The sequence below is a fragment of the Biomphalaria glabrata genome, chromosome 2 (genome assembly GCF_947242115.1).
Source record: "Biomphalaria glabrata chromosome 2, xgBioGlab47.1, whole genome shotgun sequence".
Classification (NCBI taxonomy): domain Eukaryota; kingdom Metazoa; phylum Mollusca; class Gastropoda; family Planorbidae; genus Biomphalaria; species Biomphalaria glabrata.
Window position 1 is genome coordinate 2289880 of NC_074712.1, and position 24056 is coordinate 2313935.

The following is a 24056-nucleotide window of genomic DNA, read 5'->3' on the forward strand; positions in this document are numbered from 1 at the left end:
ATAACGTCACCACATTTAAATACACATTCTCAAATGTCTCTGCCAAAGTCGGACACATCTTAGAAGGCAACCGCATCCCGCTCTATTTTAAGTACGTTGGTTCGTGGCGAAGTGGAAGACTTACGTCCATCAAGACTTACGTCCATCAAGACTTAGGTCCATCAAGACTTACGTCCATCAAGACTTACGTCCATCAAGACATACGTCCATCAAGACGTACGTCCATCAAGACTTACGTCCATCAAGACTTATGTCCATCAAGACATACGTCCATCAAGACTTACGTCCATCAAGACTTACGTCCATCAAGACATACGTCCATCAAGACTTAGGTCCATCAAGACTTACGTCCATCAAGACATACGTCCATCAAGACTTACGTCCATCAAGACTTAGGTCCATCAAGACTTAGGTCCATCAAGACTTACGTGCATCAAGACTTACGTCCATCAAGACTTACGTCCATCAAGACATACGTCCATCAAGACATACATCCGTCAAGACTTACGTCCATCAAGACATACGTCCATCAAGACTTAGGTCCATCAAGACTTACGTCCATCAAGACATACGTCCATCAAGACTTACGTCCGTCAAGACTTACGTCTATCAAGACTTACGTCTATCAAGACTTACGTCCATCAAGACTAGAACCGATAAGGGTAAAAAGAAAACAATTAATTTGTTCTTGACTTTGTCAGACTATCAGCACTGCTCGTTAACCAGGGAACCTGGACGTTGTATCCTTCACAAGATAAGATAAGATAAGATAATTTTTATTGATCCAATCTAATGGAAATTCAGTTTGACTGCATCATCACAATATTATTGACTGAAACAAAGGAGTAGTCATTGAATAGTCATGGCTGTTGACACAGCACCATCGCAGCTCAGACTTACCGGTGTTAATCTAGTTTCAACGAAAATACAATGCAATTAGAACGCTTGCTTAAAATTCAAATAGTCAAGGATTTAAAAACAATGAATTCTAGGTTGCCTGGTCGTGCGGTTTGCGTGCTGGACTGTCGTTCAGAATTATCGATGGTCCCGGGTTCAAACCCTGTCCGCTCCCATTCCCCCGTCGTCCTGCGGGAGGTAATTAATTATTTTGTTTGGTATCTCGCACAAGGGAAAGAACTTTTACTTGACTGATACGGTGGTTTAAGTTGTTTGTAGAAAGAAAAGTTCTCTATAACCATAATACCTTTATTCGTTAGCAGCTCCCTGGAACAGTGGTTACCGTATTGGCTCGAGGAGGCCATAGCACTCAAGTTCGATTTAAGGTCACTCACTTTTTAAATTTTTTAAAAAATAATTACATTTTTTAAAAGCGGTCACTCAGATACCACCTTCTTTCTCCCCCCTGACCCATTCCTACTGGTCTAGACAAGTAATAAGATCATAGCGTATTGAGAAATCTAAAAGCATGAAATGGCGCTAAACAAAAAAAAATTTATAAAAACATTTCTAATCGCTCACATTTCTTAGAGATAATCTAGATCTATTACAAACTTACTCCCAGTACCAATCCGTACTAATTGATGTAACTAGTAACTACACATAATATAAGCTTTTTTTAAAAAGTTTTTTTTTACTATTTTACTTGTTAATGTTTATAGTTTTGTATGCAAGAAAATTTTATTCACTGACACATATTTTATACTTTTGAGACAATCTTAAACTTTCCATGCAACAATGTAGGAATAACTTGGCATCTTTCTGAACAGTTCAGTACAATGGACTGCCAGGATAAGGATTTAAAGTTTTCTTCATGCCATATTTGAGTTATGTTTCTTTATCCTTGTTACGTGCCCTTATTAATAGAAATATTTTCGTAAATAATTTATTTTGTTTCACTTTTTTAGCCAATTCATTCGCCTTTAGAATAAAATAAAATATGTTATATCTTAAAATAAAAAGTTGGGTTAGTTCTATTAACCCTACCACCCCGCAAATTTTGTTCGACAGCGAAAGCTCTATTTATTTTTGGATCAAAATTGTATGCACTGAAAGATTTAATGTCCATTTATCGTCCATGACTACATTTTCGCCTGGATAAAAGCGCAGACCTAATTGTGTAGCTAGGATGTCACCTATGTGGACAAATGCTCCATCATGTGCTCTGCTATTCCTGTGTTTTCTCTATGTTCTTCCAATTCCAATACGGGGAGTGGACGAGGCTTTAATGGAAGCATATCTGACATAGCCTTCTGAATGCTGCTACTCGTTGGCTGGGCAGGTTTGAGTGTGGCTACTGTTGAGCAAATAAATTTCCACAGAGGAAGCATAACATCTACTGGTCATTTTTCAAGAGATGGCTCCAATGTCGCAAAAAATGTAGATCCATTTGAATGTCTAGCTCCAGAATTCTAGACCTATGTTAGATCCAATATCATCCTATGCTAGTATACATCCAAATCTATCTAGCGTCTTTCTTTAGATAAAATTAAATCATTTTTGTTATCTTTTCAAAGTAATCTGTCTATCTGTTATTAAATTTTTAATAAAATATTTAATTTAAAAAATTTATGAACAAAAAAATCTGGTTGTAGAGTGAAGAAATAAATTAAAGCCTGTCTTAAGAAACAAAATTGTAGGCCCTATGACTTTTTTAACGTTTAATATTTTTGAAATAACACGTTTTGACTGAATGTGAACAAAAATTGTGGGATATTGGGTGTTTGAACAGAAAAGCAATATTCTTTTTTTCATGCCTTTGATTGGATTATTGAATCCTGTGAGGAACACATTATAAACTAAAGAGCGAAAGAAGTTTAAAAAAACACGAAATATACGGATTTTTTCGGAAAGCGTATCATTACACAATCTTGAGTTCTTATGTCTGCGTGTACTTTTATTTTTGAGATAGGGCCTGCTAGATAAATATTATATCTTCTCTCTAATATCCCCCCCCCCTTTTTTTTCAATATAATTTTAAGCACTCGAGTCTGGATTTATATGACTTAAAAAAAAAGAAAGCTAACTTTTTTTTTCATTAATCTATAAGAAGCAGAAGCCCTGAATATATGTTCACTTTTAATTGTAACAATAGAGATGGTCTCTTTTAGAGCTATCATTAAAATAATGTTGACCATTATTGTACTGCTCCAGTGTCATAGTCTTGTTTCTATATATATCCTTTCCTCTAGTGTCTGTTCTAGAAAAGCTTTTGTCTTTGTGACTGTGAAATTTGGTGAAAGAGTGAAAGATTTAATTACAGGACACTGAACAAATCAAGAGAAAATAACTCCACATTAAAACGATCAAGCTAACATTTTTACCGACAGTAAACACCCAAGCTAGTTATCAAGCGTGTAATTAATCAGAAGGCAACTGTTTCAGCGACTTCAAAGTTTCTTCCACTGGTTTAGAATGTCGGTTTGAAAATATAATAATAGTATAGAAATCAGCAGTGAATCAGCCCTTCCATTTATTTTTTCTTGGATTTAAGTTGCAATCACATTGGTTACAATTGACTAAGACTATATCTTCACGTTCCTGAACAGAAGTAAACATTATGTTTCCTAAGTTCTCAACAGAAGTAAACAATGGGTATAAATAACAGACTCGAATTGAAAGAATCTTAAGTGAACGAATCAAAGCTACTCGAACTGAAAGCAGACGTAGAGTTACTCCTCTTTACAAGACATTTCTTCTAATGCTCTTGACCAAGAAAGATTTTACACAGCATATTCTAGTTACAAAGACTGTGACATTAAATTAATGTGTAAACTTTGTTTGTATAAAGACTCACGGTGGGCATCGGCTTTGTCTGCATTAGATGTGACAAAATATGTAGGTTGAAACTGGGTTTGAGTAGTCACGTGAAACACGGCACTCATCCTTAATCTTCGGAATCGAAGACATTACAATTCATTCATTCATGAATAAGATAAAGCCAGTCAAGGAATCTTTTAACCAAAGCTTTAAATTAACTTACGGTTTGATTTGTACTCATTGAGATAATCAGACTTTTAAAAAGGTTAAAATAAGTCATGGCCACTCAAAACGTCCAACTTCTGTAGAATGGACAATACATTGTGTACTAGACTTTATTATTAGTACAAAGTGCTGACAAACTAGAGTCTTAGAATGACTTACAAGAGAGAACGAAAGTTACCACAAACAATAGCAAAAATTAAAAAATAAACGAATTATTGATCTATAAAGACGGGAGAATATGGCACAGCCTCTGATTATTGTTGTTCTCATTCCCCCTACAGAGATATGTGCTGCTATGGATTGGTCTCTTCAGTCATTTGAGGTTCTGAAAGGGTAAAGTTACACCTGAATGTCTTTATCTTACTATGCTTTTAGCTGTTCAATGCAAATCCAATAGGATGTAAGGTACTGTACAGATCCCATTTATTCTCATGGCCAAGCCAAATCGCAATGTGAACGAGGCCTATATTTAAAACTCAATCATTACTGTACTTGTAAAACCATTATAAGCTACAATTCTAGCCCATAATGGCCGGCACTTTACTTTACAACGTGACCAAGTTAAATAAATTTACTTCTGATTTCTCGGGACTCTCCGATTTCGCCAGTGAAATAATTATTTTTGTGAACCATGGCTTGCTGTGTTTTTTCATCGGCTTGTTTGGTATTGTTACCAACTTCTTCAATGTCTGGGTATTCATTAAACAGGGACTCAATACTTCTATCAACATAAGTTTGTTCTCTATAGCCGTGTTTGACTTGATCAAAATTGTCACCATGCAGTCGGTCAACCTGTTCTCAAACCCACTCGTACTTCACATGTCAGACTCAACTATCTCGCTGGACGCTTTCTTCTTGGTGGGAGGCTGGCCTGCTGCGTGCGCACACCGGATATCAATGTACATCACTTGGTATATTACAGCGGAGAGATGTCTCTGTATTTCTGTCCCTTTAAAGGTAAAGAATTGGATAACTCCACAACTCACTGTCATCGTTTTATTCTTTATCATAGCCAGCAATATTGTCACACTAATTCCAGAATATCTATCCATGTATATCGACTGGGTATTCGTGGAGAATTTAAACAGAACAGTGTTAGGACTGGCGTTTAATAGCAACAGGCCCACAATGCAAGGGCTGACAGCTATGTGCCATCTCGCCTTTCTTGTGGTAGGAATCATCTTTGTTATCTCCCTTACTATCACTCTTGTCTTGCTGCTAAGACAAAAGTCTAATTGGAGAAACAGAAACACGACAACCAACGACAAACAGAAACAGTTCATGTCAGCGCGTGACCAGAAAACATGCAAATTGATTATCCTGATCGCCACAATTTTAAGTATATGCTATCTACCAATGATCATTCTAAATATAGTGACTGTGACAGTCCGTGATTTCAACCAGGATGGGAAGTATTCCAAACTTTTTTCCACCGTCTGGTCCTTCGGCCACGTCTTCGGTATCAGTAACAGTAGCGCCAACTTCTTCATCTACTACAGCATGAGTTCTAATTTCAGACAGAAGTTAAGAGAATGTTTGTCAACAGAAAAGACGAAATGTGTGGTAACGTAAAAACAGAAACAGGCTCCAGAAAAGTTGTGCGGTCATGGAAGAGATTCATCAGTTAGACAAGAAATTGTGTCTCCTGCTAAATTCTACTTTTGAAATCGTTATCTTATGATTATTAAATATCACTTCAACTTAACTAGCGTCATGGTGATTTCTTAAAATGGAGAAATATCCATAAATAGCTAGCTTTTTTGTGTATATCCAGTGGAGGGATAGTGCTATTAGAGCATGGAATGGGTTGCCTGAGCTAGCCATGAAAACCTGTGACTTGGCAGAATTTAAGTCATTGGTTAATATGCATGACGTACTCATCTTCTTTTTTTTTTTTGAAGTAACGTCTGTATTATATAAGATAAGAAATAAGTTAGCTTTTTTTGTGTATCCTGAGGAGGAATATCCATAAATAGCTAACCTTTTTTTTAATGTATACTGTGTACAGAATACGGAGGTATTGATAAACTATAGGGGCCTACATTTTCAAAAACTTTTTGGAAATAGCTATTTAGTGTATCCGGTGTACAGAAAGTAGGAACTTTTATAAGCCATATAATTTAGGTGTGCTAAAAGTTGTATCACTGTGAGATCAAATCTATATGCTATTTCGTTTGTCGAACAAACTAATTACAAAGCTAATATTAGTTCACTAAGTTAATCTGTAAGGTCTGTTTGTCTGGATGGATTCTTGTACTCCCCCCCCCCCCACCTCAAATTCCCATTCTCGAATCAAGTTGAAATTTGATAAATTATTCATTGTCGATAACTGCACACGAATCGCTTTTTTTTTAAAGTTAACATTAGTCGTAGATAATTAATTTTGTACAATATAGAAAAAGGACAGAGATGTTATGGATTGAAATGTGCTTTCCCTTTTAAATTAAAATAAGCGTTATTGTTAGTTTTTTTTTTTAATGCTTTGTATTATTAGTTGGCAACAGGGATCTTGACTTTCTGACATTGTTTAGATTTGAAAAATCCCCAAATAGATCGTCTGCGATACAAGATAATTAAATATCAAAATGTAAACAAATGACATCAGTCCCTCGGCCAGAAATATTTGAGCTTCAGATAACTGGGTGCGTTTCTATGCTTTTCCCTTAGATCTAGATCTACATGCCGAAAACCTTCTGTCGGGATCTGAGAGTCCTTTTGTTCCCTACTGCTATGGAGCTTGCGTCTGTTTCCATGGTGATATGAAAAGGGAGTATTCATTGTTAGTTGTAGAGAGAGAGAGAGAGCGCGCGCATTACGTTAATGTTAGTCAGGATGCAAAATATGATTTCAAGTTGAATTTGTCTATATTGTAATAATAAAAGTTTGATTTCGTTTTGTTTACAAAGACGTTTTTCAAGCCCTTTCAATTTTTTTTTTAAGTTCGAATATAATATGCCTACAGTGGTTTAGTTGTCTACCAGCAGTTTGGCGGTCGGCGTTCGAGCCAGGGACCATCGAAATGACAAACCAGGAGTTTCTCATTATATCCTTATATATGCTTCACTTCTTTTTCCTGGTTCTGTGTCTCACAGGATCGTTTCCCCAAAGATTTCAAGACAAGGACTAACAAGATTTACTAGAGCTTGTTTTTTTTTTTTTATTTTGACAATGCTCAGGAAGCTGCATTTAATTTTTGTTCAGGTTACTTTCTCATGTGTCATGGTTGGGGCAAAGATGTGTCATGGTTGGGGCAAGTATGTGACATGGTTGGAGCAAAGATGTGACATGGTTGGAGCAAAGATGGGACATGGTTGGGGCAAGTATGTGACATGGTTGGAGCAAAGATGTGGCATGGTTGGGGCAAAGATGTGGCATGGTTGGGGCAAGTATATGACATGATTGGAGCAAAGATGTGGCATGGTTGGGGCAAGTATGTGACATGATTGGAGCAAAGATGTGACATGGTTGGAGAAAAGATGTGACATGGTTGGAGCAAAGATGTGGCATAGTTGGGGCAAAGATGTGGCATAGTTGGGGCAAGTATGTGAGATGGTTGGAGAAAAGATGTGACATGGTTGGAGCAAAGATGTGGCATGGTTGGGGCAAAGATGTAGCATGGTTGGGGCAAAGATGTGACATGATTGGAGCAAAGATGTGACATGGTTGGAGCAAAGATGTGGCATGGTTGGAGCAAAGATGTGGCATGGTTGGAGCAAAGATTTGGCATGGTTGGAGCAAAGATGTGGCATGGTTGGGGCAAAGATGTGGCATGGTTGGGGCAAAGATGTGACATGATTGGAGCAAAGATTTGGCATAGTTGGAGCAAAGATGTGGCATGGTTGGAGCAAGATGTGACATGATTGGAGCAAAGATGTGACATGATTGGAGCAAAGATGTGGCATGGTTGGGGCAAGTATGTGACATGGTTGGAGCAAAGATGTGACATGGTTGGAGCAAAGATGTGACATGGTTGGGGCAAAGATGTGGCATGGTTGGAGCAAAGATGTGGCATGGTTGGGGCAAAGATGTGGCATGGTTGGGGCAAGAATGTGACATGGTTGGAGCAAAGATGTGACATGGTTGGAGCAAAGATGTGGCATGGTTGGGGCAAAGATGTGGCATGGTTGGGGCAAGTATGTGACATGGTTGGAGCAAAGATGTGACATGGTTGGAGCAAAGATGTGACATGGTTGGAGCAAAGATGAAACATGGTTGGAGCAAAGATGTGACATGGTTGGAGCAAAGATGTGGCATAGTTGGGGCAAAGATGTGGCATAGTTGGGGCAAGTATGTGACATGATTGGAGCAAAGATGTGACATGGTTGGAGAAAGGGGGGGGGGGACATGGTTGGAGCAAAGATGTGACATGGTTGGAGAAAAGATGTGACATGGTAGGAGCAAAAATGTGACATATTTCAGTTAAGATGGTGGCCAGGTTTTATGCCTGCCTTGTGGTCTATAAAGAAAACCCAAGACAAGAATAATTTTAGCATCTCATCAGGTGTAAACAGTTTATTTCAAAATTTGAATGTCACTAAGTTGTTGATAAAAAAAAAACTTGACTAGTAAAGCAAAGTGAAATAAAGAAACAAATCATGAAATTAATGACAACAAAGAAATATGTAGAAGGCAAAAAGGAACTAATCAACATTTCTAAGACTAGTGGAAATAAAACAAACCAAATCAACATTTTTTCATAACATAAAACATCAAAAGCAAAAAACAAAGCTCCGAAAGAAAGTTGTACAACATTCATGAAGTAATTCATATTGCATAGTTGTTAACATGGTGTGCTCCATTAGTCATGGCAAATTAATCACATTGTCAAGTAAAAAGTATGTTCTATCATAATGTTGTAGCCTTGGTGTAGTGACTAGGTTTTAAAAACATCTTTAAAAAAAAACATGAAGATATTTTTTAAAAGAAAACAAAAAAGACTAGAAAATATTTCACAGGGAAACAACAAACTCACATAGGAGTTGAAAAGGAAGGGGCAACAAGCCCACCGAGGGATTAACAAGTCTGGAACAACAAGCTCATAGTTGAAAAGGAAGGGGCAACAAGCCCACCAAGAGATTAACAAAGGTCTGGAACAACAAGCTCATAGTTGAAAAGGAAGGGGCAACAAGCCCAACCAAGGGATTAACAAGTCTGGAACAAGAAGCCCATCCAGGGGCTAAATATAACAGTATGTTAATCAAGTAACCAAAACCAAACATAATTTACACTTGAATAAAGTTCAATTACTGTAGCACAAAGCAGACTTCATCATCAAACATTCTATACACATTGTCAATATGAAGTTATAAAAATACTTAACAAGATGCATACTTACGTATCAGATGTAAATAACTTAACACTGCAAAACTGACAGAAATAAAATAGTAAACACATTCAGGAAGCACTAAATATTGCAGTATTGATATATATATATGTATATATATATATATATATATATATATATATATATATATATATATTATTTTCTAAACATACTATCCACTTTATCAGAACTGATTTGACGTGAGTGATTGTAGAATTGATCCAATTGAAATAGCTAGCTGTTTGGTCAATCAGGTGTGCTATCTTCGATGTGATTATAAGCTCAGAAATTCATGTTTTTTAAAAAATCTTTTACTAAATTTATTTTTAAAAATTTCCTTTAAATGTATGTCTGTTATTGACTTGATTCAAAAAAATTCCTATCAACTTGCTAATCAAAATTATTTTTAGGGCACAGCAGTATTAGGTGGAATGAAGGCTGACAAAATAATCATCTCGATAGGTCTGGGAAAACATATCATTTCATCATCGCTGTCTTAAGAGTCCTGTCTGGGTCCACCAACCAGCTTCCTTCAGGAATCTCAGTTCTGGCAGTCTCTCTAACTGTCCCTACATCTTTCCAGTCTGTTTGCCATCTGATTCCAAATTGTATTCCTGGACCGTCCCCTCTTTCTCTTTCCTTGGAGGTTTCAGGTGAGGGCCTGCCTTGCAATGTTAGATGCAGGCTTGCAAAGGGTGTGACCTATCCATATCTACTTCAATGGGCTGCTGGTTTGTTATTGGCCACAGTTCCTCATCCAAGACCTTGTCTGGCCAGTGGATCATAAGAATCTGCATGAGGCAGGTATTGATGAATACCTGGATTTGTTTTATGGTGGTGACAGGTGGCTCCTGGTGACGGGTGAATCCCCAGGTCTCTGCTCCATAAAGTAGTACTGATTTAACAATGGTGTTGAGCCTGGTCTTGAGGATGGTGCTAATAAGCATGGAAGACACAAGGTCTTGAGAGAGAGAGAAATTTTGTTAAGTTGTACAATAAATAAACAAATGGTTCTTTAACAACAATTGCATAAGATTATGGAATATACATGAGAGACAGATCTCTCCTCCACTAATTTTCCTAAAGCTATCAACAACTATTAATACAAACACATGTGGAAGAACCAGAAATGCAGGCAAGGGAATAAGAACTGGCACAATGTGACTTAGGAAAACATGGCAAGGAGAAAAGACTGGCACAATGTGACTTAGGAAAACATGGCAAGGAGAAAAGACTGGCACAATGTGACTTAGGAAAACATGGCAAGGAGAAAAGACTGGCACAATGTGACTTAGGAAAACATGGCAAGGAGAAAAGACTGGCACAATGTGACTTAGGAAAACATGGCAAGGAGAAAAGACTGGCACAATGTGACTTAGGAAAACATGGCAAGGAGAAAAGACTGGCACAATGTGACTTAGGAAAACATGGCAAGGAGAAAAGACTGGCACAATGTGACTTAGGAAAACATGGCAAGGAGAAATAGACTGGCACAATGTGACTTAGGAAAACATGGCAAGGAGAAAAGACTGGCACAATGTGACTTAGGAAAACATGGAAAGGAGAAAAGACTGGCACAATGTGACTTAGGAAAACATGGCAAGGAGAAAAGACTGGCACAATGTGACTTAGGAAAACATGGCAAGGAGAAAAGACTGGCACAATGTGACTTAGGAAAACATGGCAAGGAGAAATAGACTGGCACAATGTGACTTAGGAAAACATGGCAAGGAGAAAAGACTGGCAAATGTGACTTAGGAAAACATGGCAAGGAGAAATAGACTGGCACAATGTGACTTAGGAAAACATGGCAAGGAGAAATAGACTGGCACAATGTGACTTAGGAAAACATGGCAAGAAGAAAAGACTGGTACAATGTGACTTAGGCACTTAGGAAAACAAGACACTGAGAAATTATTTCTAAAAGTGAAGAATACCACAAAATAGACAACAAACAGATGAACTTGAAAGAACTATCATTTAAAGAATATTATTCATAAGCATACTTTTGTTACTATATTCTTGACTACTTACTTAGAATAGTATGTGTATGGGCTTGAGTTACAAAGGTGAATAATATATTTTAAAACTATTTTATTAGAAATAATGCAGGTTTTGAAAAGATATTTTAAACTGCATCTCTCTTAACTGCTGGCATGATGCATACAGTGAAAACAAATTTACAATACTACAAGAGGTTATTGAAAACAACATTTTCAATGCACAAGTATCATACAATAGCATACCACTTCTTGATCAGTCCATATTATTACACTATACACTAAAATAAGTACAAAAAACAGAAGTCCCTGATTATTGCATTCACAATTTCATGTCTTTGAATAAATGATGCATGTGTTTGAATAGATGATGTATACATAGGTCAGTGGAACACAAGTAAGTTGAAGATCAATATTTACATCTTTACACCAGCCAATAAAGATAAGATGATATTGCAATGCTATAAAGAACAAATCAACTACTGGTAATGTAAATGTATCATGGTAGTTGTTTCTGCAGGAAATGTACATACCCAATGGAACATGAAATTGTTACAGCTAGAGGTAAACATCGTAACACATACTGTTACTGCAAAAACAGTACGTTTACAATGCATAAACAACACGTAAAAAACACAACTTTCTATACAATGAAAAGAATTTGAAATGATCTTCAACATAAGACAGGAGCTGTTAAAAAAAAATCAAAAGGTACAAACATGAAAACAAAAATGGACATGAATACAATTAAAAATGAACATTTTTGAATTCCTAGAAATCTTTTGAAGCAGACAGCTATCAACTTCTTCAGATCATTGGTAAAATTTAAAAATAATTAAAAAAAAAAAAAAAAAAAAAAAACTTACAATTGATAGACATAAAATTATTTTTTTGTTCAAAAGTTTCTGGTTGCATTTAGTGTCCTGTGTGTCCTTCCAGTTATAATAAATACACCAACATTCTTAACATTCATGTTTTGTTTTAAACTGAGCTAATGCAACACAGGTATTTTTTAAACTAAGTGTCCATAGCAATTCAATTTTACAAAACTAAGAATGCCAAAAGTGGAATAAATATTGGAATGTTTTTAAGATTGTTTTTTTTTAAGACTGTTTTCATAACAATTTGATCTTGCAGCCTAACAGTTTTAAAACACTCGTCTCTTAGACAAGGACATGACACTCAAAATATTTCAACTCAATGCAAGGGAGAAAACTGTGAAGTCATCCCACTCCCGTACAAGCATTAAGGCTTCACAAGACAAGACTCTTTGCTGACACACTTCAAGTCTTTTGTCCAATGAGATTGGAAGATGAGGTTTATGTGTCAATCTTTTTTGGAGCTAGTTGAAAATTTCAGATTTGTTTGAAAAGGTTTCTAGTTCCAAGTAGCGTGAGGTCAACTTATTACAAAATGTTGATTCAGATTTTGATTCGGCTACTGAACTAGGATGCCTTATATTAGAAGTTCGTTGACTCAACATCAGATTTGTTGGCAGAGCTGTGAGATGTGAAATAGTTTCGGTGCCATCTCGTGGCTATCCTAATGGGTATATGTGTCTCTCCCCGTGTCCACTCTGAGCCAGACAGTGAGTCAAAGGCTGGGTTGGAAAAGGCGACAAGTTGAGTCTCCTCTCTGTACATTCTAACTCTTTTCTTCACTTTAAACTGAAGAGTTCTCCTGCAAATATCAGACAATAAAATGACATTGAATAATTCAAAAGTAAAACTCTTCTTTATTTCTAACAGCCCACTTTGTGCTTTAAATCATTTGACCCCATAAATCACAATCCCATGAAGGTCAATATTTTCAAAAATAATTTTGTTTTACGTTACATTGAAATCTATGAATAAAACAAACATTTCAAAGTGTGTTATTAAACAGTTCAACAAGTGCAAATTAGTTCAGCCCCCAAAGAAGAGAGAATACTTAAACAGCTTCCAATGAATCTTATCTGCAATAAAAGAAGAAATCAGTATGGCCATATCACGAGGCGAAAGACTGGGAAAAATGGAGAACAGTAGTGACAGATCAAGTGTGGTTTTTAAATGATTTTGAAATTAGTACTCACGGCTTGCAAAGACCTTCCAACAGGGAACAGTACCAGGGAAAAAAAAAGGAGAATCAGAGAGAGAATGCGATGGGAAGACAACATCAAAGAATGAATGGGTTAGTGTTTGAGAGAGATTCTAGTCAAGGCAAAAGGCAGAGAAATGGAGAAAAATAGCCAAAAGATCATACTTGGTGCTCAACAGTCCAACAGACTTAATTAAAGGTGAAGATGCTAATGTTTAACTAAAAACTGACTACCATCAATGAAAATATGCTTTTTAATTTTAAGTCTAAATTCAACTAACAATTAGGATTTCATTAACTAGTGCAGGCTTCATCCTTTCTCTCTTGAACTAAGACTATAAGCCAGACTCAGTCAATGCCAGACATCAATGAATTAAGATTTTGAAGGCTTACAAATTATCACTATCACAACAATAAGGATACAAACTAGATTTGTTTTTCTAACAAGAATAACTATTTTGTGGTGACAAATGAAACTTAATTTCATATAGTTTATTTGATAATATTTGATTAATTAAAATGTTCAGAGTAAATGTCTTTACAAATACTAACCAGACACTGTCTAAATGTCTACCATTACACTCCATTGAAGCTGGCACTCACTTACCTATGTATGCACACCGTAATGACTACTAGAAGTACTATAGTGGCCACAGCTGAGAGGGTCATGCTTGTAATGAGCAGTATTTGATTGACATCTCCATTAGCTAAACAAAAAAAAGAATACATTACCGATTTGGTTTTACTTTAGCATTTTTCAAAATGAGATGCATGCCCTCCCCCCCCCCCCCTGATATCTTGACAACTGATTGGGGAGATGAGCCCAGTCAATTTACTTTTAAGTAGGACTTTAAAAAAATGTATTCATGAGGAGCATCTGCAGCAATAATCCCTCAAAATGTTTAGAACCCTTTTCAAAATGGGATTGTTCTCAACTTTCTCATGTCCAAACAGTGGAATTTCTCCTACTATCATTATGTTGATGACTTTTGCTTAACAAAAATTAGTCAGCTAAAAAAACTCTTATTTAACATGAAGATGATCTTATGATGATCACATCCATTAAACACAATATGTGCACTGTAGTTACCTGATATGTCTCTCACATAATATTTCCCATTTCTGTCTGCTTCCTCATTAAACTTAAATTTACACATTTCATCCCTTTGCATTCAACCTTTTTTTTTATAAGAAATCATTCACTCTTTTTAGTATAACCCCATTCTTACTATGAGGTTGAGAGCATTTCTGGAAATATTCAATCAATAATCTGACTACAAATTTTTTTTAATTCATGTCATAATGTCACAATCTTCTACACTTACAAGTCTGTCTGCATATTTCAGTTGGACAGGAACATTGATTGAAGCTGCTTTCATTTTCACAAGGTCTCTCTGTCTTGCAAATATTCTCACAAGCATCTGGTGAGGACACAACAGTATTCAAAGTGTCCCCAAACTTTAGAAATACAAGTTTTCCCAAATTGGATAAAGTTCCCCTTTCACACCATGTAATCTATACAGCAGGGGTGGTAAAGCGCTTGGCTTCCGAACTGGAGTTTGAATGGGCTTGAATCTCGGTGAAGACTGGGATTTTTACTTTTGGGATTAGTTGGGGGTAAGCAAAAGCGGTTTGTTGTTGTGCTGGCCACATGACACTCTTGTTAACCGTGGGTCACAGAAACAGATGATCATTACATCATCTGCCCCATAGATCACAAGGTCTGACTAGGAAACTTTATTTGTTTTACTTTTAATCTGTAGTGCAGATGATATAAACAGGTCATATGTTTCTGTGGTGGATGTTTTTAACAAGGGTGTCATGTGGCCAGCACAATGCCCGACTGCCATTTCTACACCAACTGATGTCAGGTACCCATTACAGTTGGATGAGCAAAGGGGTTACCAAAAATTCAGAAAATCAGTCTCAATCTTCAGAGATTTGAACCTGAGAACTCTTGGTTCGGAAACCAAACGCTTAGCCACCATGCCCAAGCCTATATAGTTACTACATAAAAACACTTTTTTTTTACAGACTTTTAAGTAAGCGCAGATTAAAATAAACTTACACTCGTTGTTTGAGACATTTGTCTTGATGCACAACTCTTTCCTGTCAGCACCTACAGACTCTGTAGTTTGACCTTGAACACAAAATAGGCAAGACTTCTCCCCAGGAACTGGCTGGTATGTTCCTTTAGGACAAGGCAGACAACTCTGTTCTTTTATGTTTTTATACTGACCCTTTGGACACTGAGCTGAAGATTCAAAAAAGAAATATGCAGAAAAATTGTTTGAAAGTTGTAAACAAGCAAAATAAAACAAAATCCTTTAAAAAAAAAAAAAAAGCTTATCTAAAGAGGAAGATCATTGCCCTTAAAACTATATCTATCAATAATGTAGAGGTTTTTTCCTTATTCAATATCAAACAAAATAATTAATTTTCAATAATTATTTGACTAATTGAGTATTTTTGTTTATTGGTTCATGTTTTATTAGGTACAATAAATAATTGTTTTAAGTATCGACTTGATTGGAGAACATGTGAGGGAGAAATGGCTTTAACAATATTTTATATTTTAGGTGGACTAAACAGAGGTGCAGTGGCTGAGCGGTAAAGTGTTTGGCTTCTGAACCGGAGGTCCCGGGTTTGAATTCTGGTGAAGATTGGGATTTTTAATTTCGGGATCTTTGGGCCTCTAAGTCCACCCATCTCTACAAAGGGTAAGTGAGATTATTTGGGTAAAAGTAAAGGCGGTTGGTTGTTGTGCTGGCTAAATGACACCCTTATTAACCATAGTCCACGGAAACAGATGACCTTTACATCATCTGCCCTATAGACCCTAACCCTAACCCTGGACAGCTGCCTGGTCATGCATTTTGAGCACTAGACTGTGGTTCGGACTTATCGGTGGTACCAGGTTCAAACCCTGTCTGCTGTAAATTATCTTCAACTCTGAAAGAAACATCCGAATTATGTATAACAATCTACAAGCAAAACAAACATCTATTTCAACTCTTACCAACATTACACTGTCTCTCACTAACTGCGCCAGGGCCTGCAGTGGTCCACTCACTAACACAAGGAACACAGAAAGGACTTGAGCTTTGTTCTCCTCTAAAAGTGCCTTCTGGACAAAGCTGGCAAGTCCCGTCTGGACCTAACTCCTCTCCTGCTTTGCACAAATCTTTAAACAGAAAAAGAAAATTACATAAAAAGATAACAAGAAATGTCTTGAATTTTATCAAAAATCTGCACTGGGCAAAAGACTTCAGTGTTCAACTGACTATTTGGACATAATAAACTTTTTTTAGCTCAAAAACTTTAAAAAAAAAAAGAAAAATTGGATAGAATTTTTCAAGAGATAATAAAGTAATAATAATGTAATTTAAGATAAAATTCAATTTTTGACCACTTTTTCTACACAAGTCTTTCTTTAATATTATATAAATTTTTCTGAAATATTAGCATTTACAAATAAATAAGATACATCTTTTAAACAAATTATAATACAATTTATGATATATCCCCTATAAAAATATATGATATATATCCATTAAACAAATATGCCCAAACAAGGTAAGATAAGTTAAAAAGACAGTGTTTTAAAACACAATATATTTTAATTTCCTAATGTAATCACAAAGAAATATATAACAATTTTGATAATATAAGGATTGTTTGTGTTCACAGCTTCAGAAAGAGTTAAGCTCTCTTGATCAGTGTTCCCCAAACTGTGTTGGATGGAACCCTAGTGTTCCACGAGGCCTGAATACAAGTTCCATGAACTACTGGAATAATTAACTAGTAAGGAAAAACATGAATCAATCTCTCTAAAAAAAATAAGTAAAGTGTTTTGTTAAATACTCCGAATGTGCAAACTGTTTTGTTAAGAAAAATATTTTGGAAACCGCTGTTCTGGATGATTTCAATTTAAAAAGTTGATCTACATATTAAAGACATTTAAATAGAACAGTTTACCCAAGCACTCTAGCAAAGATTTGGCTCCTTTATAGTCTGTGGTGGCACCTGCTGGACACTTTTGGCAATCCCACATACCAGTTTTGTCCTGGTAATGAGCCAGTGGACAAGGCTCACATCTAGATGTGGACTCGTTAAAGAAATGGCCCACATCACACTGGCCTGAAGAACATCAGGAAACAAATGACACTGTTATCTCCCTTATATTTATATAAATAAATCTCTATACAATAAACTAGTAGTTACTTAAATGATTAAAAAAATACAAACATCTGAAAGACTGACAGGATTCTTGTCATGTTCTCTAGAAACATGCAAGTACTTTTGGATCTAATGGATAGAAAGGATCTCTAGCTCTTGTATGATTTGCTTTTGATGCTTTGTAAAATTGAAATTTGTTAACCCTTTTAAATTGCCCCAATATCATTCTAATAGACTATTATTACAACATGTTACCTTCTTGGCACAAACTGTATACAAGAGCTAACAGCTTCCCAGCGAAAATCTGGCTTGATGAAGAAGAAACCAACACTACTAAACTGCAGCCTAACCTTCCAAGTTTACAATGAATAAAAACTAGAACTTACTGGTACAGTCAGAGGATTGGCTTGATCCTTCTTTAACAGTGGTCATTCCATCTGGACACTTGATGCACTTGGTCTGCAGTGGCTTCTCATTGTACCATCCTTTAGGGCAGCGCCGACACACACCTTCAGTGTCCACATAGTAGCCAGCCAGGCAGTCGACTATCAATACATTGTAGGAACAGTTAGTATCATTACTGATAGGAGGGTCTTTTTTTTTTTTTGTAGTGATAAATATAAGCTTTTACTTTAAAAGAAAAAAAATACATTTAGACAAATAGCTTTTATATCTATTTAAAGAAATTTTATTTTTATTATTTTTTTTTTTAATTGAAAGAAATAAAGGCTATCAAGTTAGTATATATTGCTCCTTTTGTCTCAAAAGGCAATGGATGAAGTTAGTATAAACATTAACAAAAAAAACATAATTAAATGAGACTAAATTGACTATTTCTATACTGACCACAGGAACTATTCTGTAATGTTTGTCCAGATTGACATTGTGGTGATGTTTGAAACTGGACAGAGGTCAGTGTAAACTTTGCATCAGTCTCATTTTTGATTTCCTGTAGAATAGTCTCTGGCATTGTGTCAATCACGTAGGAAGACTCTGCAGCATGGCTGAGGAGACCAAAATACATTTCACATTTTGTCAAAATATTTAGCTGTCAGCTAGTTCTAAGTGTGTTTACAACAACACATGTTTACAATGATGAGATAAAGTTGTGTGACAGAATCAAGTCTTATTATTGAGTCTATGAGGTAAGTCTGCAACAGAAGATCACAAGACTTATCATTGAATCTATGACAAAATCACAAAGCTTATCATTGAGTCAATGACAGAGCATCACAGGCTTATCATTAAATCTATGATAAAATCACAAAGCTTTTCATTGCATATATGACAGAATATCACAAGGCTTATCATTGAATCTATGACAAAATCACAAAGCTAATCATTGAATCTATGACATAATCACAAAGCTTATAGAGTCTATGACAAAATCACAAAGCTTATAGTCTATGACAAAATCACAAAGCTTATCATCCAGTCTATGACAGAATATCACAAGGCTTATCATTGGGTCTCTGATCATGTCATGACAAAAGTTCAAAAATTCAAACATAGTAAAGCCACCAGACAAAATTCTCAGTGCAAAGACTTCTCCCACTCAAAATAGGAAAGAATATTTAATAAAAGACACAAAGATAAAGGACAAATTTGTACAAATGCTCCTTCTTCCCTAGCGCTATTAGAGCATGGAATGGGTTGCCTGAGCTAGCCAGGAAAACCAGTGACTTGGCAGAATTTAAGTCATTGGTTAATATGCATGACAATATGCATGACTAAATGCATGACGCGTAGGACGTAATCATCTTCTTTTTTTAAGTAACGTCTGTATTATATAAGATAAGATAAGATAAGAAAGAGCAGCAAGCAAAGAATACATTCAGAGATATTTCTTGCACTAGATAAGCTTAGGAACAAAGGAGAACATAGCTAGTCCTGAGTTGGATTCTTGCCTTATGCTCCCCCCCCCCCCCCAACATGATGTACAGAAGAAATGTTGGATAGGACGTAATAATCTTCTTTTTTTTTTTTAATGTCTGAGACTTATACAACAAGCTTATAAAAACAAAACAATGTATACTTACTTTGGAACTACTGTAATGTTCAATGTTACATTGTAGAAGCCAGCTTCAGCTTGTCTCTTCCTCCTGTTCAGCCCCTCTCTTCTGCATTCAACCAGCAGATTCCTCTTACAGAAATACTTGTCAGGGGAACATACTCTGTTGGTTATCGCTGTAAATGTTAATTCTAGTTCGTTTTCTCGGCTTGGTGAACAGTCTGATCCAACAAATGTAAGACTCCCAGAGATGGTGTAGTTGGCCATATTATTTCCTAGTTCAAGAGAAATACAAGACTATTAGATAACTCACAAAAGGGTGTTTCAGAAATGTGTTTGGTGTTTTCATAGTATAAAATAAGAGTTGATAAGCCTTGTATTTGAAAAGCATGTAGCCTGATTTTGTATATTTTTAGCACCACAAAATCAAATTTCAAAGCTCTTATGGCATTTTGCATATCGAGAGATATAATTTTTTTACTTTGCAACTTCTTGTGTAACTAAAGAAGCAAATCCCTGATACATAGTAGAGGTCACAGGTTGGGCATCTGTAATCACCAGGCACTGTTGCACTTTCACCCTTCTTTCTACTACTGCTGTGTATGGCATCTGCAATTCAAGACCATTCCTTTATGCTCACGCTCTCCATGTGGATCTATCCAGTGCCACTTTTTCCCAGCTGTTAGTGTCAATTTTGAAGAGCTTCATGTCGCGTTTGCATACATCCGTATATTGTAAAAGTGGACGACCAGCGGCTCTCCTACCTTCTGTTAGATCATCATACATAATGTCTTGTGGAAGTTGACCGTCTAGCATTCAAGCCAGCCAAGGCATCTGCTGTTGAAAACAGAGCAGATGTCCTGGCACCCTGCTCTTCGTAGCACTTCCTCATTGGTTATTTTATCTTGCCACCTTATTTTAAAGATCCACCTTAGACATTGGAGGTGATATTTAGATTTTTTTTCTGCCATGAGTAGGTTGACCATGCTTCACTTCCGTATAGAAAAGTGCTCATCACACAAGTGCTCATCACACAAGTCTGTAGACTAAGGCTTTTGTATTGTTAGTCAGAAAGATATTGTCCCACACTATTCTGCAGCTTTCCCTTGTGCACATTGCCTTTGCTGTTCTGTTGTTAATGTCTTTACCCAGTAGAACATCATTGGAGATGATGGAGCCAACATTAATGGTCAACAATTTCCAACGTTGGCCAATGATGGTTTCGTGAGGTGCAGTATTTGTGTTCCGAACTAGTATCTTAGTCATGTCTTGACTAATATTTAAGCCGAACTTTTGGCAAGCAGCAGATAGTTTGTCAACCACGTATCATGCTGTTAGCCAAGTCAGCGACAATAGCTGCATCATCAGCATGTGTTGACAACAGTGATCTTTCAATATGACAACTCTTTGTCATTTCATTTTCTTTACTTTTCTTTCAAGTTTCCATTAATATTTACCCACATTTCTCCATATTTTGTTTTCTTCTTTTTCGCTATTACTGTTATTTATTGCTTCAAAGAAATGTAAACCAGGATTTTAAAATCAAAGCATTCACAAACTTTGAATAACTTAAGAATGACATCCCCACATCTCCAAAAATGTCACAAAACAATAATTTGTGCTCCAAAAACAAATGCAAACACTTACGGGCACATCCAGGCGAGGCCGTGGGTGGATCCCACACACCTTCTTGTCCGCACCTATATAACCTGGGTGCAGGGGCCACAAAACTAAACTGGCTCATACAAGACGGTACACAGTACCTTCCCTTGGCCCAGTCCTGGCATAGTCTGCTTCCACCTTGAGGAGGCGGGGGATCTACGCACTGGGAATCTATTTTAGAAATAATGATGTAAAGTCAGTATAAAAAAAAAAATATGTCCCTCACTAATGTCTAACATTTACCTCAGTTTTTATGGGTTGAAAATAAATTAAGTTTTAATGTCTCTATACAGTTTAGTTTTGTTGCTCATTGGGTTAAGTCAGTCTTTGAGAAATGCTTATATATCTATATTAATAAATTGTATTAATAAACAAAAAATATGCAAGCAATGTGTCACATCATTGTTTCATAGTTATTGTGACATGAACTAGTTGGGAATCACGGAGTACACCTATTTATTGTGTTGATTGTATTTCACGTGGAAAGTGGGAATTATGGGTAAAAAAGTCTCATTCTGAGAGTTAACCATATGGTCAGAAATAATTAGTCACCATGGACATAGAAGTGTATAGATGTATCTTGCCCATTGTGTGGAAAGCATAAATAGTTATGTACTTGATGAGTTCTATTGGATTGTATTATCAATATATGTGAAGTATTTCTTGTATTCCTTGATGGCTGGACTTGCCAGTAGGCTAATATTCTATATCAAATAAATGTATAGTCTGCTATTCAAGCATCAAGTTCTGAATCTTTATGTTTGTTGTGCTATTATAGCTGTAGTACTCGTTAGTAGACATATGCCACACAAATCAGGTGTGAAGAAGAATATTTAATTAATACACATCAGACATTTTAATAAACATCAGAAACAGGTGTTAAATAAATATAAAGATAAAAATTTGTGACATCCATCCATCAAATTGTGACACAATGGAACCTTAATAAAGGACATTAACTCTTTCTCTCTATTTACCACATTCAGGTGGAATCAACGTTGGTATCATCAGTTAGGAGTGAAAGAGTTAAAAAGTCTCAGAAAATATTGTTTCACATTCTTAAAAGAAAAATATGTAAAGGAAGACATACATCTCTAAAGTATATAAATAAACTGAAGGGATTTCCTTACTTCGGACAAACAAATCAAAACTACATTCAGCAGAGTTATTGTCACTGTCATAGGCAAGGTAGATCACTTTGTAGTAGCCATGAGCAAACAACTGGCCTAGAAATAAGAATAATCAAAACATTTTATTCATAATTTTAATCTCATGCATTAGGAAATATAAACATCTTTGTCTAAAAAATAATACACATTTAACTAAATCAAATACCAAAACTAAATCAATAATTCTAAATACTTTACTTGAGCTAAAATGACATTTTTCACCCATATTAGGAAAGCAATATATTGTTGAAAAATTATTTCATTTTCTAGTCCAGGCTAGTTGAACTCTACTTTAGGCTGTCATTCCACTCATTTATAATGTAATGGAAACATTTTTTCAAATGGTGTTTAAAATTATTTTTTCAAAATGTATTTTTGTCATACTTTGATAAAGTTATAGTCTTGAGATGTACATATTAGTAGTTCATGTTTACCTGATCTGTAGTTTTGTTTGATCCTGACCACAGATATATTATCTGTGAATGTAGGCTCTTCCCAACTGACTGACACTGGACTCTTGGCATTGGTCACAACTAGATCTTTAGGACAGCTGACGACAATCGGAACCATTTTGTCAACAACATCTGAGTGGTGAAACAATACACACGAAAAAAAATTAATTCAAACTATAAAAAAGACACCAACATGTAAAATATAGACTCATCAGTTCTAGATTTGCCAATGTCATACTATGGATACTGTAAATTTTACCTGCAGAGGTGGTGACCCCACATGGTAAGGTGCTACAGAGTTTCTTCCCACATTGTGAAGGCATTGAAATCTGAGCGCCATCCTCTATATAGGCAAGTGCAGTAACCCAATTGAAGACATCACCTGGCTAGTAACAAATAAGAAAACACTTTCTTTATTTAGGACCTATGTATGAACACAAAAGTGTTTTATAACATCTGTTTATGTTTTCTATTATTTAAAACTGTTCAATATGAATTTCTGGAATAAACTTAAGAGCTTCAAGATGTGTAGTTAAAAATCTTAAGATAGAATATAATTAACCATTTTAAAATTCTGAATAAATCTTATCTTATCTTATAAAATACTGACACTACTTTAAAAAAGAAGATGATTAGGGCCTACGCGTGTCCCTAGGTCAATCTAGTCGTGCATGTTAATCAATGATTTGATTTATTTACTTTAAAAAAGAAGATGATTAGGGCCTACGCATGTCCCTAGGTCAACCTAGTCGTGCATGTTAATCAATGATTTAAATTCTGCCAAGTCATTGGTTTTTCTGGCTGATTCAGACAACCCATTCCATGCCATAAGGAATATTGAAAAAGTAATTCTTTAGAACGCTGTTTGATTATATGACAAGCAACATTTTTGTTTGGGTGAATGAAAGTTCTTTTGTTTTTCATGTTGTAGAGAAGTTTTTGTAAGTTGTTTGTGTGTATTTGGATGATGAAGTTAAATAAGTTATACAGGTCCTTACCTCTCTCTGCTGACAGCTAATAGACATATTTTTAATGTTGTCTTCTGTCAGTGCTTGGCTGTAAATGTTGACAGCACTTAGATGACCTCTGACCCTGCCTTCATCTTCCACACCCAGTTTCTGACCCAGAGTCAATTTTAAGCTGTAAATATTCAGGAATGAAATGAGAACACTCTTTCTCTCCTAACTGACGATACCAGCGTTGATTCCACCAGAATGTGGTAAATAATTACGGAGAGAAAGA

At 35.9% G+C, this 24056-nt stretch overlaps 1 protein-coding gene across 2 annotated transcripts in view; it reads right to left on the reverse strand.

The window, feature by feature from the left end:
• Window positions 1–8423: 8423 nt before the first annotated feature.
• LOC106077062 (uncharacterized) overlaps window positions 8424–24056 on the reverse strand; it is a 119300-nt gene continuing 103667 nt past the window's right edge. For both annotated transcript variants that reach the window (XM_056018733.1, XM_056018732.1), the window contains exons 56-69: window positions 23813–23954; window positions 23074–23200; window positions 22797–22946; window positions 22324–22419; window positions 21179–21364; window positions 19560–19806; window positions 18367–18524; window positions 17907–18065; window positions 17320–17481; window positions 16361–16525; window positions 15410–15595; window positions 14667–14762; window positions 13949–14048; window positions 8424–12945 (exon numbers count right to left, since the gene is read on the reverse strand). In XM_056018733.1, the coding sequence (XP_055874708.1) occupies window positions 12726–12945; window positions 13949–14048; window positions 14667–14762; window positions 15410–15595; window positions 16361–16525; window positions 17320–17481; window positions 17907–18065; window positions 18367–18524; window positions 19560–19806; window positions 21179–21364; window positions 22324–22419; window positions 22797–22946; window positions 23074–23200; window positions 23813–23954 (2194 nt within the window). In that variant the 3' untranslated portion in view covers window positions 8424–12725. The remainder of the gene's footprint in view (window positions 12946–13948; window positions 14049–14666; window positions 14763–15409; window positions 15596–16360; window positions 16526–17319; window positions 17482–17906; window positions 18066–18366; window positions 18525–19559; window positions 19807–21178; window positions 21365–22323; window positions 22420–22796; window positions 22947–23073; window positions 23201–23812; window positions 23955–24056) is intronic.